We start from the raw sequence: 19,580 nt of genomic DNA, 5'->3' as shown, positions 1-19,580 counted from the left end.
TGAATTGTAATTTTTAGATATCCATACCCCTAGAAATAATTATTGCATAGTCTTTAAGAGTATGTTGTTATATTAAATTATATTTTAGGATAAGGCAGAAAGTATCAATTTAGTGTCATGTATAATATGAAATCAATATAGATTAAATGTTTAAAATATATCAATTCAGGTATAATAATGTGACACGTTATTTATATTACTTTGTTAAGTCCTGATTTCTCAGAACACGTATAGAATTTAAATAATATAAATGATGTGTCACATTTAATTATCAAAACCTAAATTAATATATTTTTTAAATATTAAATTTATATTGATGTTATTTTATATACGAAACTTAAATTATACTTCTTTCTCTAAAAAATATAGAAATATAGTAGCTTGTATTTTCAGGATGAGTATAGTATAATTTTAGCAAAGAATCTCACACTATGAGAAATCCAAGTTGTTTCTATATTCCACTATTATGAGAGACAAGGATATTCATGAGAAGGTTGACGTGTCAATCTTCTATTGGCTAATACACGTAGCCCTCAATATCAGTGAAGTGTTTTTCCTTCCCTTCACCCTGGAGCGAGAAACAGGTTTCTGTTCAGTGAAGAGAGAGAGAAACCAATTAACCGAGAAAGCGAGGAAGAATGTATCGATCACGATCGCCATTTTTTGTAGCTTTATCAATCCTATTGTTATCGTCTAATCTCTGTTATGCATTATACGGCTCATCATCTCCTGTGCTCCAGCTAAACCCCTCCAACTTCAAGTCTAAGGTAATTTGATGAACCAAACTTTCGCTTAGCTTCTCTTCTTCTATGAGAAAATCAAGGGAAAACGGAAGAATTTCTGGGTTGTATGTTTTATTTTTTTATTTTTTATACATATGTGGAAATGATGGTAAATTACGTTTTTTGGACATAACGGGACATCTAACTTTAGCCGCCGATGATAGCCCGAATGGCAAGTAAGGAAGCCTACCCCAAGAGTTTTTCGTTAGGTATAACGTGTTTCGGTCAGTCCGAGTGTGAGTATTTGGAAAAAATGATTTTGAATATCCGGAAGTTTAACCACAAAGTGGAAGAAAAATAATCGTTTTGTTAGTGTTGGTTTTACTAATACAATCATTTCTTTTACTGTTTTTAGTTTTGGATTTTCCTAAAACTCTTCTAATCTCATTATTCAACCCCTAAGGTTTTCCATTATTTTTTCCATCCTTTACTGCTATGCACATCTATATTTTTTATAAAATTCTACTTAGTCTCTATTTTACTTTTTAAATTTCATTTTGGGTTTGATACTTATTTATTAATTTTTTTATATTGGACTAGTTTCACTTTTGATTCTTGTAATTATTTATTTTTACTTTTTTCTCCAAAAAATAGTTTTGAACAATTTTTTTTTTTTTTTTATCATATCATTCAGTTTTAATATTAATTTTAATTTATTTTCAAATGATTAGTTTCTTTTTAAAACATAATTTTTATACACTTTTGATTTTAATGGTTGAAATAATTGATTTTAGGGTTAATTACATATAGATGCCTTGTGGTTTCGTCGATTTGCAGATAGGTACTTGTGATATTTTGTTTGCAAACGCAACCCTATAGTTTGCATAATTTTGCATTTGAGTTCATTTTGTCAGAATTTAACCGATAGCGTCCTCAAAATGAAAATTTTCAAGAGTTAAATGATATTTTAAGCAACTTTAATTCTTCAACTTTTTAGATTTGAGGTCATTTAGGTGTTATTTTTTATGAGAGAAAAAGTTAATGTTTTAGAGAGAGAAAACTCAAAAAATGATGATTTTAAAAAATTAAAAATATGATACTAAAGAATTTTAATTCTTGAAAATTTCATTTTGAGGTTGTTATTCGCCAAATTTGGCAAAGTAAAAAAATACAAAATTTTGCAACCACATGGTTACGTTTGTAAAGAAAAATAGCATAGATACCCATTTGCAAATCCGTGTAACCACATGACATTTATTTGTAATTAACCCTTGATTTTAATTCCTATAGTTGCATGTATTAATTTAATAATACAAAACACATAGGTATAAAAATTGTTGTTAAAAAGAATTCACAAGTACATCGTTCTCTTTCTCGAATCGAAACCAATATGGTCCCCGTAGGCGGGTACGGGGCAGGGCCGGGAAATGGTATCCCCACCCCGCGGGGATCCCCGTATACGTACCCGTGAAGCCCTGCCGGGGATCCCCGATTAATCTCCGTTTATAAATGAAATTCAAAAACATTTATTTAAAAGGTAAATATGGAGGATCGAACCTTTAATCAATTGAATTACCATCAAACGTCTTTACCAGTCTTTACCATTCGGACACATTCCACTTTTTTTTTTTTGTTAACCATTCACTAATTATGTAAAATATATTATAATGTTGAAATATTAGAATTTTTGATAAAATAGGATTCACTGACGCAAGTGGGAGTCCACTCTATTCTTCTCTGCTTCGCTTCCTTTCTATTCTAGGGTTCTATCTCTCCACACTCAACTCTATCGCCGTCACCACGTCGTCGCACACCGCCTATCCTCCATCTCGCACCACCACCTCGCACACCGTCATCTCCACCTCGCACCGCCACCTCGCACATGACGCCAGAAACAGGGAGCGGCTTCGCTTCTCCTACTCGCTGTCTCCACTCCACCGCCGCCTCCACCTCTCGACCTCGACCTCCTCCACCGCCGCCTCCACCTCTTCACTTCTCCTACTCGGGTAAGTTTTCTAAACTTTGAAGAACCTTTTGCGAGCCTTTGGTTTTATTGCTAGCAATGCATTCACAGAGACATCTTCGAATTCCAAATATTTTGCTTTTACTGATGATGAGTTTAAATTGTAGGGCTCGTTTGGTTCGCGAAATAGAGGGGGAATAGAATAGCCTATTCCTAAAGAATAACTATTCCCACATTTGGTTGATTTTTTTTATGGAATAGCTATTCCATGGAATCCCTATTCCTTGATTTCATGGAATAGTTATTCTTCAATTTAGGTTAGGAATAGCCTATTCCTAATATTATATTTTTATAATTTACAAAATTATCCTCCATTACATCCTCAATCTTCTCTCTAATCACTTTCCCAAATCTTATAAATTTTGGTCAATCCATAATTTATATCATATAAAACGTGAAAAATGGAAAAATGACGAAAACGTTAAAAAATGTAAAAATACGAAATACAAACACGAGAATATGCAAAAAATAAAAAACGCGAAAAACATGAAAACGTAAACAAATGCGAAAAACACGAAGACGCAAAAAAAAGCAAACACACGAAAAACACAAAATAGGAATAGCGCGAAAAAGTGACAAAACACGAAATATTAAAAAACGTGAAAAATAAAAACACGAAAATGCGAAAAAATACGAAAAATGCTAAAACACAAAAACGTGACAATATGTGAAAAACATGAAAATGCGAAAAACGCAAACAAAACACGAAAACGTTAAAAACACAAAAATATAAAAAAAAATACGAAAAACATGGGAAAACGTGAATAACACAAAAAAGTAACAAAATACGAAAAATACAAAAACGCGAAAAAAAACCAAAAAGGGGAAAAACCGAAAAACTAAAACTTGAAAAATCGAAAAAATGCAAAATAAAACACAATAACATGACAAAACGTGAAAAATACGAAAGCGTGAACAAACGGAAAAAACAAGAAAACTTGGGAAACACGAAAAAACATAAAAAAAAAACGTTATAAACGCATTTTTCGTGTTTTTAACACTTTTTCATGTTTTCATGTTTTTCGATTTTTTCACGTTTTTCATTTTTTTTCACATTTTCGTGTTTTCCACTTTTTTCATGTTTTTGTGTTTTTTACGGTTTGCACATTTTTTGTGTTTTTTCATATTTTGCGTGTGTGTTTTTTTTTTTGTGTGTTAACACGTTTATATGTTTTCGCGTTTTCACCCTTTTCCACTTTTATCTCATTTTTTTTCATTTTTTTCTTTTGTTTTTGTGTTTTTAATGTTTTTTTTTGCGCTTTTACATTTTGTTTTTTTACTTCTCTTTTTTCGTGTTTTTACAATTTTTCCGTTTTCATGTTCTTATTGTTTTTTCGTTTTTAATGTATTTTTCGTGTTTTTTTCGTCTTTCGTCTTTCGTGTTTCCCATTTTTCTATTTTTTTATATATTTTTTAAAATAATATATATTAAATATTTGAACAATTTATAGTAAAAAATTAAAATTTTAAAAGAAATAAGAAATTACATTTGAGGATAATATTGTCTTTTTAATAAAAAATTTATCTATTCCATTCTACCTTATTCCACCAACCAAACACAGAAATAGCAATTCCTAAGAATTTCTATTCCATTCTTTGCTATTCTATTCCTTTGGAATAACCATTCTATTCTATTCCATTCCATTCTATTCCGCGAACCAAACGGCACCATATAATGTTGTCCTGGATTGTGTTTCTCTTGTATTCTTATCTCATGGTGGCTTGTCAAATGAAAATTTGGACTTGTGGATTTCGACAGTCAGTGCAATTCTTAAGCTTGTAACCAAAATTTTTGATGAGAAGCTCGAGAGTGGAAATGCTGGTACTTTTGCTCTGAGGTTCTCTTGCTTGGTCCTCGAGAATGGATTTCGTGATTTGTAGACAAACTTGTTGAGCCACTGTTGTGCTTGTTGGGTTTCTTGCATCTTCATTCTAATGACAGCAATACTGCTTGGACGGGAAGCTTGTTGACTATAGTTCAGGAGATTTTGTTGACTGTTTGCCTTCAGTTATAGAATGCATAACATTCTTGAAGAAAATGTTTTTTTTTTCTTGAGTGATACATTATGAAATGCAGAATTTTATCTTCTACCTTGGAAATTTAATTTGGTCTGCCTTATGATTAATCTTTGTATTCATTACAATGTTTTCGTTTAGTTTTACCCACTTTCACTAATAATTAAGTAATGTTCTGTATGTCTTTTGCATAGTAAATAACTGATGAATGTTTACTGATTTAGAATTTACTATAAATTATAATTAATAATTTTTTATTAACTGGGTAGACGGGGATTCCCTGTACCCGCGGTTTTCCCGTGGGGCGGGGACGGGGACAGTTTTTGTCCCCGTTTAGGTGGTGGGGACGGGGAAGGGAAATCAAATCCCCGCCTTGCCCCATTTACATCCCTAGCTATTTATAGTTATTTGTTATTGACAAAATTATCTTTTTTATTTTTATAAAATATGTTTCTCTTTAACATTATTTATACACATTTTTTATTTTATAATAAGATAAGGTACAAAAATATTACTAACGTTTATAGCTATAAGCAATTTTAACCTTAACGTCTAAAATTGTGCAATTATATAGCCAAGAGCAATTTTACCCCTAACATTGACAAGTTAGGTCAATTTGAGAATAATTCATCAAATTGTCTTATTGGTCATGAATATTGTCATCTACATTTTATATGTGCATCATTTTATTATCATTAATTACAGATCACAAACATGTAATTTTTTCTTTGATTAATTTAAAATATGTACATATTAGACATTTTAAATCCGAACAGCAACAGTTTACTGTAACTGCGAACACCTAGCAGCAACCGCAATAACTATTAGCTAACAGCTGAACCAAACAGGCTCTAAGAACAGCCAAGCCTGGATTTCTATTATGATTAATAAGAAAAATCTTTTTCTTTCCTCTCTTTTTCTTTCTCTTTAGAGCTAGCCTGGACATTCGTCTAGAGCCTCCAATATACGGGGATCTTCGATCCTTTTACTTTCTAAATCCAAAACTCATTTAAATAACAATCTAATAATTATTGAAATTTTAATTGTTAAGAATTACAATACAATAAGAATCGCAATTATTATCACTAGAAGCTAAAAAATTGGCTTTGCCAACTATAAAGGGAGTTGCATATGAGAGAAAAATAAGTAAGAAGCAAATAATTTAAACTATAGATATCACCATCCAATTTCAGCTTAGTGCCTCCACATGAAAACATACTCGTTAAGGTTTACATTGTAGCTAGTTAAGAAGGTTTTATTATGAACAATAAGAATTCTTAAATTATCTTTTAGCAAAATAGCATCCTTTACTTGTGTCACACTAAGATAAATTGGAGTTAAAAGTTTTTGCTAGTAATTTATGACAAATAAGATCTCTTTACTTAGCATCAACATAACATTACACCACATCGTTCAATTTGTAATTTCACCAATATAAGAATAATTGCCAAAATTGTAATTATAATAAATATCATCATAAATGTTCAACTACATACAATTTAATTTACAAAAGAGTAAAATACAATCACAATCTCTTTGATACAAATTCTTACAAGCTCACATTTTCTATCCTCCATAAGCATTCTTTTCGCAGAGGGGAATCTGTAAATATGGCTTTTATGAAGCATTGCACCTGCATTTTACCCAACACCTTCTAAGCACCAACAACAAATAAACGGAAAAAAACCATACCATTCTCACAAAACTTACCTCTAACATTGTAAATCCACAGCTGAAGAGTTCACCACTTTCCCAACTGTTAGTAATGGATTTCAAAGGCATGTCCAGTAATTCTGATGAATTTTACACCAAATTAGTTATTATATAAAGCACACATAATATCAGCTGCTAATAATACCTATTTCCAACAAATATACAATACATGCCTGCAAGTTTGCGTATTTTATGTAAAGACGGTATCAACTCATCTAGAGAATATGTAGAATTCTCTTCTGACTTCTCCTTTCCAGTTTTCGCAATCAACGACTCCATTACAGAAGCAAGGTTTTCCAGCATCATATAAATCAGTCGCTGAAGCTGCGCAAAACATGATCAAATTACATATCCTCTGAAAACAAGCTCTCAAACCCACACACACACTTGTAATTATTATTATATACGAATAGGACATACCTGTAGTGTTTCATCAGCTGCCATATCATCTATAAGGAGTATGTCTCTAGCAATTCGAGAAAAAACAGACTCTAGAACCATACACATGCTTTTCTGGTAAATCGAAGGAAGCAACAGAGGCTCCCATATAATCCGTACTTTTTCAAGAATAAAAACCACCTGATAGAGTAATATTTATCTCTTCCTCATATGGCTAAAATAAAGCTAATGGCACCAGATGGACAGATGTTTGGAGAAAAATACCTGTTCTGTGCTAAACTTTGCAGATTGAAATTGTTGCATCTGATGAGTGTTCTGAAAGCCATCAGCACCATCTATGGCCTGTTAATACCATTTCATGGAGAAAGAAAGCATGTTATTGATACATAGGGTAACACTCAGAGATTTCTAGCAGATGACAGTCTGATTCTGATCAGCTGTGAATATATGAAAATTTACCTCTTTCAAATTGAAAACAACAAGCTGGATTTGTCTGTGTAATATATCCTCAGCCATTACATGAAATCGTGGAGCCATATCAACAAAAACAGCATTTTCTTTAATACACCTTGGGAAGTCTGACCTATACTGGATCATCATAATTCAAAGGCATGTAAAGAGTCAACTTTTCTGCTGGACGCATTTGAGATTCATTTTTACATCAATTCTTAACTGAATGTTTTATTGAATGGATGTCACATCAAAGTAAGGGTAAGATTAAATACTACAAACAATCCAAGAAGTAATTTTGGCAACACAAAAACCAATCCAGATTCTATTACAAATTAATCATTAATTACAAAGATATAAGCATGTAGGTGCATAATGCATACCTCAAATGCTAGTCCAAGTATCTCTTGGGATAAATAGAGACAATCATTGTGCATGAGTACAGCAACCTGGTTTATGCCATCAAGCTGCCTTTCTAGCTTCACAAGTCAAAAAAAGGTCACCAACATAATTATGATCACAAGTATAACATGAAATGAAACACATAAGACATTACTGTGAAGCCTGCAGAAGAAAAGGTGCTAAACTTCATGTGTTGACAAATGTATTATATATCAGTCGCAAACGAGAATAGGAATGTATCTCAAAACTGACTGAAATATATATACATATATATAAAGGACCTATGAATACCTAATTTGTTTTAGCAACAAATACGGAAGGAAATTCCACATCAATCCCAACAGCAATATTACAAAGTATTTCAACACGTAAATTTCATATTCTGGAACTAGCTTCTATGCACTAACCTTGACAGGAATAACAGCCTCGTAGAGAAGTATAGCATCCCTAGCAGCATGATAAAACTCCAATGCAACCCTTGGAGACGACATACAAACATCCTGCACCAATCATAACGAAAGTACACTTTAGGTGTGATGTTAGGGTCCTTAATCTTAGGGTTTTTGCTTATACTGCGAAAGAAAAAACATCTTAATGGTCACTGAAAGGTAGTACAGACTTTCAACACAAGACAAAAGAAACGACATAAATTTGGAATTAAATCTATAGTTTTTGTACTGTATAACTTTTTAGAATATACACTAATGCAGAGAGAGAGGGGGGAGGGAGAAAATGCACACAGGGGATTATAAGTAACTTCTTCTGACGACATACAAACATCCTTAATCTAAACCCTTGTTGCAGTATTGTAACATTTCTCCCCTCTTCGACTAGAGCTTGTCCACAAGGTGTAATTTAGGAAAGGGTCCATTTCATCGCCCTCCAAGATCCTCTTGTTGCCCTATGAAATGCAACCAATTCTGCATTTTTAAGTTGTGCCTCCAGTCATATTAAATGCAGCCAATCCTATGACCTCGTCACTTTCCTCTTGCAGCTGATTGATAAAAAGTTGCTCATATTTGTACGGCAATGCCAGAGAATCCTCAGTACCATTATAGGAAGAAACTTCAGCCTGATGTATTTGTAATAGGGACTGATCGTAGCTCCTTGTGCAATAACCTGATATGTTCCGAATGATTCGATTCGGGCTGGTTCGTGGCAGTTAGTGGTTGCAATTCTTTCAAGTCCCTTTTCCAGGCTGCTATATTTAGGAATGATTGCCCCTCCATGCACTGCAACTGAATGTTCATTGAATAATTCTGAATGCACTGGGTTGTGACTGATGTTAGTTGCAACTTGCAACCCCTTTGACCCTTCTTCCTGTAAAGTGTGACTCTATTAAGAGCTGTAATTCTCGAATGTCATTGCATGCCTCTTTGCTGGATTCAATGACCTTATGCGCTAAATCATGAACCCTAGCTGTCAATTGATCAATATAACCCATGATGCCCAGTTCCAACACCTCCTTTGCCTAGCAGTTGCACTCTTTGTTAACTGTAACCACAGTTATGCCCAATGCTATGTTTCAGTGACTTCAAAATCTGTATACACTATACACACTGGCCTTAGGGCTCTCATTCTGACACGGTGACACGATTTACAGAGACAACCCACCCGACACGACTTGTTTGATACGATTATCATTTTTGCTGCATTCTTATCATATTCTTATCATTTTTTCTATTCCTGTATTTCTTTTTCTCTTTGTTTAACTTCATTTGTACCAAAAAAAAACAATAGTATATATATATATATTAAATAACATGATTATGACGCCCCTGACTGGCCTTCATGATAAATATCAGCCCATGTTTAATACCATGCATAAGTCAACTAAGTCTAGAACATGTGTAGTATTTGTACTTCAGTAATTAAAGATGTAGAACCCAACCTAATATATTCTGTTGAGGTTGGTTCAGTAATTCTTGTTTTGTGCTTTTCACATTATCTATTAGGACTATGAAGCAAAAGATTAGCTACCCATTCCAAGTTCTTTGAATAAATAAAGTTAGGTATATCATCTCCAAAAAGAAAAGGAGAAATCCACATAGCAAGAGCATCACACTAAGCATACCAAATATGAAGGGTTCTTTCTTTCTTTTTTTTTTTTTTTTTGGTTTAGTTGAATTGGCAAATTAGCTTAAATCACACCTAATCAATATAAGAATATCCTCATAAAAAGTACCAAAGCTAGCAATTGAAATAAGAGAAAAAACAAATTGTTATATTTTTCTATGTTAGCCAGTTCTTCAACATATCCTTGAAATGAAATCCCACATTTTATCTTGTGCATAGAAAGAAAGAAGGTGAGCATTGATCAGCAAGGAAGCAAAAACAGACAGCAAATGTAGCAAAATCCACGAATAAAGAATAATCAAATAGTGTTGATAGCTTATTAAATTGCATAGAAAGGAGAGGAGAATTGTTAGCAAGGTGCTAAATAACTTTTAACAGCTAGGATACCAAAGAAAACAGTAAGGGTAAAACAGGAGGGGGGAGCTTCTCAGGGACTTAAAACCAGTAAGTAGTATAAAATTATCTTTTAAACTGGGTAGCAAAAAGAACAAAAAACCAAGATATATCAAAACCTCATTGAAATGAGTTGAAAAGAACAAGACCAAATTAACCAAGTTTTGGATAACTTGATCTCAAGTATCAACAGAATAGTTCCTTATAAATATCGCAATACAAAATAACACAAATAGAGAAAGAACAGAGATGAAATATTGGATTGAAAAAAAATTATATAACTCAATAGCGAATACTCTGCCAAACAGAGCAAAAGAAAAGGAATAGCCAAACAAGATACATCAGTAGAGAATTGTGCTTTCCAAGCCTTGTGCCGAATTATAAACAATTTCTCAAAAGCTATCTCTACCTTTACACCTTACACTAGTATATAACCCCTACACCTCTCACACCCTTCAGCGCCTAGCAACTAATGACAGCTAAGAGACCTTCCATGCATCTCCTTAGCAACGATACTTCTAAGAGGTTGATTCACGCGTATCATACGAGATACGGCAAAACAAGTATCCCCTTTTTTCTTTTAATTATGGGGATACGCATGGATACTTCGGGGATACTTTTCAGAGTTGATTAGGTAAAATTTAGAGGTTTTTCTTAAATTAATTTACAAAAATAGGGGTTAATATAAAAAATTTAAATATACATCCCTAATATGAGGGCGAGCCTTGGCGCAACGGTAAACGTTGGTGTCGTGTGACCGAGAGGTCACGGGTTCGAGTCTTAGGAGCGGCCTCTTGCCAAAAAAAAATTTGGCAGGGGAAGGCTTGCCCCCAATACACCCTTGTGGTGGGATCCCTCCCCAGACCCTCACTTAGCGGGGACGTGTAGTGCACCGGGCCGCCCTTTTATACATCCCTAATATAAATAATTAACTAAACCAGCCCGCACCCACCCTTTTATTTGTAAATAAATAAATAAATAAAAGCTAATCATTATTAAATGTTTGTAGGTGAAGATCGTGAAAATGTCTTAGAATAGTCTTTAGACTTGTAGTTTAAATAGTTTGAAGTATTAAATGTTTCTTTTTGATGAATTAATGACTTTATTAGGTATTATTATTATTTTAGCTAGACTTTATTAGTTATTATGAGTGTTACTTATGGTCTTATAATGACTTATAATGTTATTTGTGGTTTATAATGGCTTATGAATGTGATTTATGATTTTATATATATATATATATATATATATATACATACATACATATATATGTATATAAAGGTGTATATACATATATATGTATATGTATGTATATAATTTGGTGTATCCCCGCCGTACCCATATCTCAAATTTAAAAAATGCCATTTGTCGTACCCATATCAGTGCTTCATAGTTCTCTAAGTATCCCAAGTAACCATATAGCATTTCATTATCACATTCTCTATCATCCTCACTCCTAGCAAACATTAAGTCTACATCAACTAATCCGCTAAGAGACCTTCCATGTGTCCCCTTATATTCCCTAACTACCCATATTAACCATATAACATTCTTCATTACATTCTTTATCATTCTCACTCCTAGAAAACATGAGGTCCAGCTTCTATTGATAGTCGTTTCATTGTTTTCTACCCTAAACTCAGAAGACATGCGCGCAAAAGGCTCGATAAACACCTCAACATCAAGTATCCTTATGAAGAGGAGAACACTTTCAAATCTGTTCCCCAAGCACATCTGTCTCTAGGCATGTAACATATATGGCCATGAGAACACTTTCAAATCTATTCCCCAAGCACATGTGTCTCTAGGCATGTAACATATATGGCCATGGCAAAACAAGCACATGGCTTTTTTTGGTGGAACCTTAATGAAATTCATAGAAATTTTTTTCACAAGTGCACAACAGGACACACAGAAAGGAAAAAGGAAAATAGAGGCAGAAAACTTATCAGACAAAATACTCTTCCTCATTGAAACTCCCAGGATAATCAAGTGAAGATTTCAAATAACATAAGAAAAGGAAATCTATTTTTAGGTAAACCACCTTCAGTGTATTATGCACTAGATCCATGAGTTGGGAAGCTGCTTTGGACACCACACACCTCTCAGAGAGAAAAAGCAAGTCAACAACATGCTCAGACGAATTATTAGCTTCTCCAGTACTCTTCAGTGGAGGACCTTCTCTTATGTACTCCTTCAGAAGTACACGATATTCAAAAAGTTTACTATCAGATAACAATATTTAAGGATATATGCATAGAAGCCTCTAAGAATTTACTTGGGGAATGGCAAAGTCACACTGTAAAAGCAAATTTCTAGCTTTTGCCAAGGTTTCTGTCTTCTTCCTAGATGCAAAGTGAACCTCAACATTTTCTGCAAAATTGCTCAACTTTTGGTCAGCGCTATCTGATGCTGAAATAAATTTCATGTCTTTTAAATCAGTCTCAAACTTGGATGTGCGTTTGATGATATTCTGAAAGTCAGCAAGTTTTGAAGCATCTTCAGGGACAGCCTGAAACAAAATAAATAAATGTCATGTACCACTTTCTGTAAACAGGGAGTTGCATAAACTGAAACATGTAGAATAACCAATAAAGAAGAAATTCAGCATTAGAAGTCTACAGCTTGCATCAAGCATACATTAAACAAAGCAAGTTAGCACAAACCAAAACCAAGGTAACAGCTATAACTTTCTAATAGATAAAAAGAAAATTGCAATTTATCTATCATATACAAATTCTTAATTATAACTCCGCCTGTGAGGGTCACTTGGTGGCCTTTACAGCCGGTCCCAAGCCCGGACAAAGGAGGAGGGTTGCGGTAGGTTTGTGGCGGCCAGCGTAAAACTTAGTCACATCTTATGACATGAACCATAATATAAATACCGTTGGGGCGTTCCCTACTCAGCGACGCGCTGCACTTCCTAGACCCGGGTGTAGTGATAAATGTGCAAGGGTTGCTAGGTCGTCGCCCCGAAGCGGCGCGCCACCCCAGGACCCGGGGGTGGTGTCAAATATGCAAGGGTTGCGGGTAAATAAGCTAGTCCACGGTAATGGTAGGGGTAGGGGTAAGGGTAGTAGGTTACGCTTTGGGACATGGAACATAGGTTCTTTGACAGGAAGATTAGCTGAAATTGTAGATGTTATGAAGAGGAGGAGATTAAATATATTATGCCTACAAGAAACCAAGTGGGTTGGAGCTAAGGCTAGAGAGATAGCTCCTTGGGGTTATAAGCTTTGGTACTCAGGAAAGGATAAGGGTAGAAATGGAGTAGGTATTCTTATTGATAGGGAGTATATTGATGAGGTAGTAGCGGTGTCTAGGAAGAGCGATAGAATTATGAGTGTTAAGCTAGTGATAGGGGATGAGGTTGTGAATGTCATTAGTGCATATGCGCCACAAATAGGATTAGATGTGTCTATAAGACAAGCTTTTTGGGATGACTTAGAGGAAGTGGTGCAACAGGTTCCTAGGGATGAAAAAATGGTACTAGGGGGTGATCTCAATGGACACGTGGGTTCTAGGCGAGATGGGTTTGAGAGTGTTCATGGAGGGTATGGTTTTGGAGATAAGAATGAAGCAGGAAATGATATTTTGGAATTCGCATCAGCCTATGACTTGAGTATCATGAACACATGGTTTATGAAGAGAACATCCCACTTAGTGACTTATCGGAGTGGCGGTAATGCGAGCCAAATTGACTTCTTCTTAGTAAGGAGTGCTTGGAGAAAGAGTTATATTGATTGTAAGGTGATCCCTGGTGAGAGTACGACAACCCAACATAGAGTAGTGGTGCTAGATTTTCGAAGTAGGAAATGTATAAGAAAACAAACACCTCAAGTAGAGACTAAGATTAAGTGGTGGAAATTGCAAGGGGAGAATCAACAAAAATTTGTGGATGAGATGACCAAAAAAGATATTTGGACTTGCAATATGGATTCAGATATAGATTCGATATGGAATAAGATGGAGCATAGTATAAGGGAAGTAGCGAAGGAAGTTCTAGGGGAATCTAAAGGTAGCATGCCACCGGGTAAGGACACATCTTGGTGGACAGAAGAAGTACGACAAGCAGTAAAGAGTAAGAGAGAATCCTATAAACTATTGGGGAAATGTAGGAGTGACGAGAACTACGAAAAATACAAAGAGGCTAAAAGGGAAGTAAAGAAGGTCATACGAGATGCTAGAGCAAAGGTGAATCGGGATCTGTATACAAGATTGGATACGAAAGAAGGGGAAAGAGACATATATAGAATTGCTCGGATGAGAGATAGGAAGACGCGAGATCTCGGAAAAGTTAAATGTGTGAAGGATGTGGACCAGAAAGTCCTAGTTGGAGATAAGGATATCAAGGAACGATGGAGGTCCTATTTTGATGACTTATTTAATGGAGATCGCCAACAAGATGTTGGAGATATAAGTATCCATCACGATATGATAAATCATGAATGCCTGCGGAGAATTCAAAAGGGTGAAGTCAAAATGGCATTAAGTAAGATGAAGTTGAAGATCAACTATGGAAGCCATCCATCTAATGAGACAATTAATGGAGCACTATCGAAATAAGAAGAAAGACTTGCATATGGTTTTCATTGACTTGGAGAAAGCATATGATAAGGTACCAAGGGAAGTACTTTGGTGGGCCTTGATAAGGAAAGGCATTTCGCGGAAATATATTGACATCATAAAGGACATGTATTAGGGAGTATGCACGAGTGTACGTACTAGTGTTGGGAAGACTGAAGAGTTTCCTATTACGATTGGAGTGCATCAAGGTTCCGCACTAAGCCCATTTCTTTTTGCCATCGTTATGGATGAACTAACAAGTTCACTTCAAGATGGTATACCATGGTGCATGCTGTTTGCAGATGATATTGTGTTGGTTGAGGAGACGAAAGAAGGAGTGGAGATGAAGTTGGAACTATGGAGGCAAACTCTAGAATCTAGAGGCTTTAAGTTGAGTCGAAGTAAGACAGAATATTTGGAGTGTAAGTTTAGCGGCCGTAGGAGTAGGGAGGCAGGGACAATCATCCTAGATGGGAGAGTTGTTCAGGCCTCGGATTGCTTCCGGTATTTAGGATCTATTATCCAAACGGATGGAGAAGTAGATGGAGATGTTGCTCATAGGATTAAAGCTGGTTGGTCGAAGTGGAAGAGTGCTACGGGTTTCCTTTGTGATCCCGGCATGCCTAATAGATTGAAGGGAAAATTCTACCGGACGGCAATTAGACCAGCATTGTTATATGGTACGGAGTGTTGGGCAGTGAAACACTGCCACATCCATAAGATGTCGGTGGCGGAGATGCGTATGTTGAGATGGATGTGTGGTCACACGAGAAAGGACCGGGTGCGTAATGAAATAATTAGGACAAAAGTAGGGGTCACATCTATTGAGAATAAAATGAGAGAAAACCGACTAAGGTGGTTTGGCCATGTGAGACGTAGAGCGCTTGATGCGCCGGTTAGGAGAACCGAAGAGTGGCAAAGGGATGTAGTGGTGAGGGGTAGGGGAAGACCTAAGCAAACTTGGAGGAGGGTGATCGAGAGTGATATGAGTTTATTGGGAATTGAGGAAAATATGGTAGTGGATAGGACAGAGTGGAGGGAGCGAATCTGTGTCGCTGACACGACTTGATTTTCACGGTTTTATATGATGGTTCATGTTAGCCGACCCCGAATCATTTCGGGACTAAGGCTTTGTTGTTGTTGTTGTTGTATACAAATTCTTAATTATACAACCCACAGCTACTATACAACTCCCAAACAGTAAGTGACACTAATGGAGCAAAACCCACAATGATAGAGAGAGAGAGAGAAAGGGGGGGGGAGGGGAGGGGAGGGAAATGTACAGTAAGGTAGACTATCAAAACAGGTTTTTCATAAACATAATATTCAGAAAGAGAACAAAATAATTTTTAGAGAAAGGAGATGCTAACCATGATTCTATTAACTCTCAAGCAAGCATGCAATAGCACATTTGGAACTATCTATCAAAATAACTATTTCTTTCAAATTCTCCTGCTTAGGAAATTAATAACATTGACGATTCCCAAACTACGATTAATTTTCAAATTGCAAGGTTCAAATCCAAGGGGTCAAGCATGAAATACTTAATTGCTCAGACTCAAAAAGATTGTTACTTAAACATATATTTCAGTTTTGAGGATAAATGACCTTAAAAATGCAGCATTATTCCAAAATCATTGCAGAAGAGTAACTTATTTTTTTGCAGCATTATTTTTTGACATATGCAGCAATAATTCTAAGGGGTTTATCAGATTAATTGTGGAAAGAATGTAAAATAAATCCAAGATCTTTGAAGAGAAACCCAAGAGTGAAATAATCAGCAACAAATGACAGCAGATAAATATTAAGTTGCTAAAAGAATCTTTGTGCTTTACTTGGATGTTTTAAGTAAGATTCTAGATTTCAATGACATTAGGCATGTATAACACTCACGTCAATATTTGATTTAAAACAGCAAGATCAATCTTTCAACACATACCTAGCTTCAGCCGAAAAGGTGCACAACTGGACATACACACATGCACCGAACAATTCTTAAAATAGAAATTCTGAAGAAACAAAATGAAATAATGTCATCTTTAGCTGAACTTTGAGGATTCAGACAAACATACCTTTGAGAGGAAGTTAGCAATGATTAACTCGGATATCCTGGGCCATGTCAATCTCCCAAAACATCGAATCCAAGACTCATTTTGGAAGCATAAGTGTTCAAAGATGAACCTTACTACCTGAACAACTCCTGAATATATAGTTTTTCCATCAGCGTCTTCCATCTGTCGAGAAGAATAAAGGTCAGAGCAATAATTACATTCAAAACCATTTGCAAAAGTGTGGATGAGACCCATGTTAGATTTGATCTATTAAAGAGTTTTTACTCTATTTGTATATGGCTAAATGTATTTTTGATAAAAAGTGAATCCATGAAATAATTTCACAGAACATTGCCATTTAAAGCAAAGTCACACATGCATGGGTATCCATTTCAATTTCAAATAAGATTTTAGAGCCAGCATTATATGGGACATCATTTACATCCGAATCATCGCAATAAGAAATCTTAAAGTATATCACCAGGCACTTTTACCTGAGGATTTGATGATGGCACCATCTTCAATATTGCATCTACAGAGTCATCTGAGACTTTTTCAGAATCTTCTACAAATGTGATAGATGATCCAGAATTTACAGCAGGAGTAATAATAAACTTGATCATTTTGTCAGCCACTTTAGCAAGTCCATAATGTAAAACTTCAATGACCTACAATAACGCCTAATAATGAGTGAAGCAAATTGAAAGTCTGGATTAAGAAAGGGTACATTCAAATGCTTTTGCTTCTAGCATAGTATTTTGATGTAATGTAGCAAAATCCCCCAACAACATATAATAATTCATAATACCACCCATCAACCCAATAAAAGAGGCAGTATATAAGTTATATCTTGTAAATACAAACAATAAGAAGTTTTGACATTAATATGTGAAGAAAATACAATCGCACCAACAAAAAGTAGCTAACCCATCAGAGAAATGCTTTCAACTTGACAACTTCAAATATGAGAAATGAACTTCTATGAGTTTTAATGCTTCACCAACATAATAGATCGCATGTCTCACTATAAACGAAAAGAAAATGAAGAATATTCTTGAGGAAGATTAAAGGACATAAACACTCACTTCCAATGTCTCCAAGACTGTGTCAAGGCCAACCCCGGCAGTTCCACCAATGCTCAACTGATTCTTGATTCGAACTCCACCAGAATCCGGCTCAAACAGTACTGCATTTTCCATGAACCTTTCTAGCACCTCTTGAATCTACAAACCCAAATCCAATTCATCTAAAAAGACAATCACAAACTCAATAAAAATCACAATATATTACCAAACCAGTGTACGCAACAATGTGTTATTTGGTTCCTAAAGAAATGGTAAGACGTCTTTGTTTGCAGAATAAAGCACAATGGCACAATGGCATCTACCATTATTATATCAGATAAGAAAAACATCTACAAATAGTGTTTCCTATACAATCATAATAACTTAGGTATAAGAATCTAATTTATCATGAAACAAACAGTGGGATATTAAATTTTAGCAAGTAATACGGACTAAACTTCTAAAAAAATTTGTGTCAGCTAAAGTAAACTAAAACATGCAGTTACAAATAACAATAGAAAGCATTCAAGTAAATTTATTTTCCCAACTTCATCAGCAACCAAACAAGAGAAACTGTAGCCAGGCTCCTTAAGAAAATTGTGTACCTCTTCAAAGCAATCGAGCCACTCCTTCCTTAGTAAGCCGTAAACCACAGGTTCTTTCTCTTCCTCATCACCAATCCTCAACGCTGTCTTCAATTTCCTTAATTCCTGAGCAGCAAATTTCAGCCGTCCGTCCTTCATTGCCTCTCTTACACCTCTCAACCTCTCACTAATAGCAACAATTCCTCTAACCAATTCCAACAATTCTCTCTTCACCCTCACCTCCTTCATCTTCAAACTAGCTTCCTCAACAATCTCTTTAATCTCAACATGGGCGGGAGAATCAGAAAGCAAATGTACAAGATCGGACACCTTTTCGCTGATTTGATTAGTTTGTAAAATGGCATCGTTGCAGAGGGAGAAGAGAGAAGAGAAGTCGTTGTGATGAGAAAGGAGGTACGATTTGACTCTAGACTTAATTTGAAGTGAATGGGATTCCAGGCGGCTTATGAGGAGGCGGAGATCAGGCGCAGAGAGCGGCGAGGTAGGGTCTGTGAGGTCGCCGGTGGGGAGAAGGTCTCGCACGTTGATAGCATCAAAAAGAGCATCCATTGGAAATAATCAGACGGAGAAGGTGTTACTTTCTGACGATAACTGATAGTAGTAGAGTAGAAGACGGATGAGAGTTGAGTCGGGGTGGTTTATTGCGGAGGAGGAAAAACGTGCACCGGCGAATTTGATTAGTCATGGGCTTTGGCTAGTAGGCCGGTTTAGAGTAAAGTTAGGTTTATCGATGGGCATGACAACGCGTACCCGGCACTATTCGATCCTAACGGGAGTATCTGTATCCTATATAAAAGGATAGTGGGACGGGTATGAGAATACCTCTTAGATACTCGTTATCCATTATAACTCTATTATATATTGAAACATATTATTGTTTTTTAGAGGTAAGATGTGATATTTGCATCTAACATTTTATTATTCAACCATTAAATGATACCGCTAAGTTACTTTATTCTTATTGACTAAGGTTCAATTTATTCAATTTTTAGATGGATGATTTATTAAATTTATAATATTTTTTATTTATTTATTGATTTTTAACGGGTAAGGGTACCTGCGAATTAAACTGGACGGGTATGAAATGCAAAATATACCCA

The 19,580-nt window shown here is 35.3% G+C and overlaps 1 protein-coding gene and 1 long non-coding RNA gene across 2 annotated transcripts; one reads left to right on the top strand and one right to left on the bottom strand.

Annotated features, from left to right (window-relative positions):
• Nucleotides 1-502: 502 nt before the first annotated feature.
• On the top strand, nt 503-4,903 carry LOC136220453 (uncharacterized). The gene is made up of 3 exons (XR_010684530.1): nt 503-767; nt 2,485-2,728; nt 4,505-4,903. It is a non-coding gene; the product is annotated as an uncharacterized lncRNA (long non-coding RNA).
• A 1,302-nt stretch (nt 4,904-6,205) lies between these two features.
• LOC136218241 (centromere/kinetochore protein zw10 homolog) lies at nt 6,206-19,164 on the bottom strand. Its single transcript, XM_066005030.1, has 14 exons — nt 18,481-19,164; nt 17,897-18,034; nt 17,306-17,479; nt 16,833-16,994; nt 12,473-12,706; nt 12,239-12,388; nt 8,133-8,225; nt 7,707-7,802; nt 7,333-7,461; nt 7,138-7,215; nt 6,895-7,053; nt 6,648-6,798; nt 6,472-6,554; nt 6,206-6,394 (listed from the first exon to the last, which is right to left on the bottom strand). Exons 1-14 carry the CDS (start codon nt 19,027-19,029, stop codon nt 6,311-6,313), a joined length of 2,280 nt encoding a protein of 759 aa, XP_065861102.1. The 5' UTR covers nt 19,030-19,164; the 3' UTR covers nt 6,206-6,310.
• Nucleotides 19,165-19,580: the final 416 nt, after the last annotated feature.

Source organism: Euphorbia lathyris, chromosome 2 (genome assembly GCF_963576675.1).
Source record: "Euphorbia lathyris chromosome 2, ddEupLath1.1, whole genome shotgun sequence".
NCBI lineage: Eukaryota > Viridiplantae > Streptophyta > Magnoliopsida > Malpighiales > Euphorbiaceae > Euphorbia > Euphorbia lathyris.
Note: the sequence above shows the minus strand (reverse complement) of the source record. Positions and strands in the feature narration are given on the sequence as shown.

Coding starts and splice junctions, on each gene's coding strand:
- LOC136218241 (XM_066005030.1), bottom strand. CDS start 19,029: ATGGATGCTCTTTTTGATGCTATCAACGTGCGAGACCTTCTCCCCACC. Junction 7,803..8,132: donor AGGCTGTTATTCCTGTCAAG/GTTAGTGCATAG, acceptor TGACTTGTGAAG/CTAGAAAGGCAGCTTGATGG. Junction 7,054..7,137: donor CAAAGTTTAGCACAGAACAG/GTATTTTTCTCC, acceptor TTACTCTATCAG/GTGGTTTTTATTCTTGAAAA.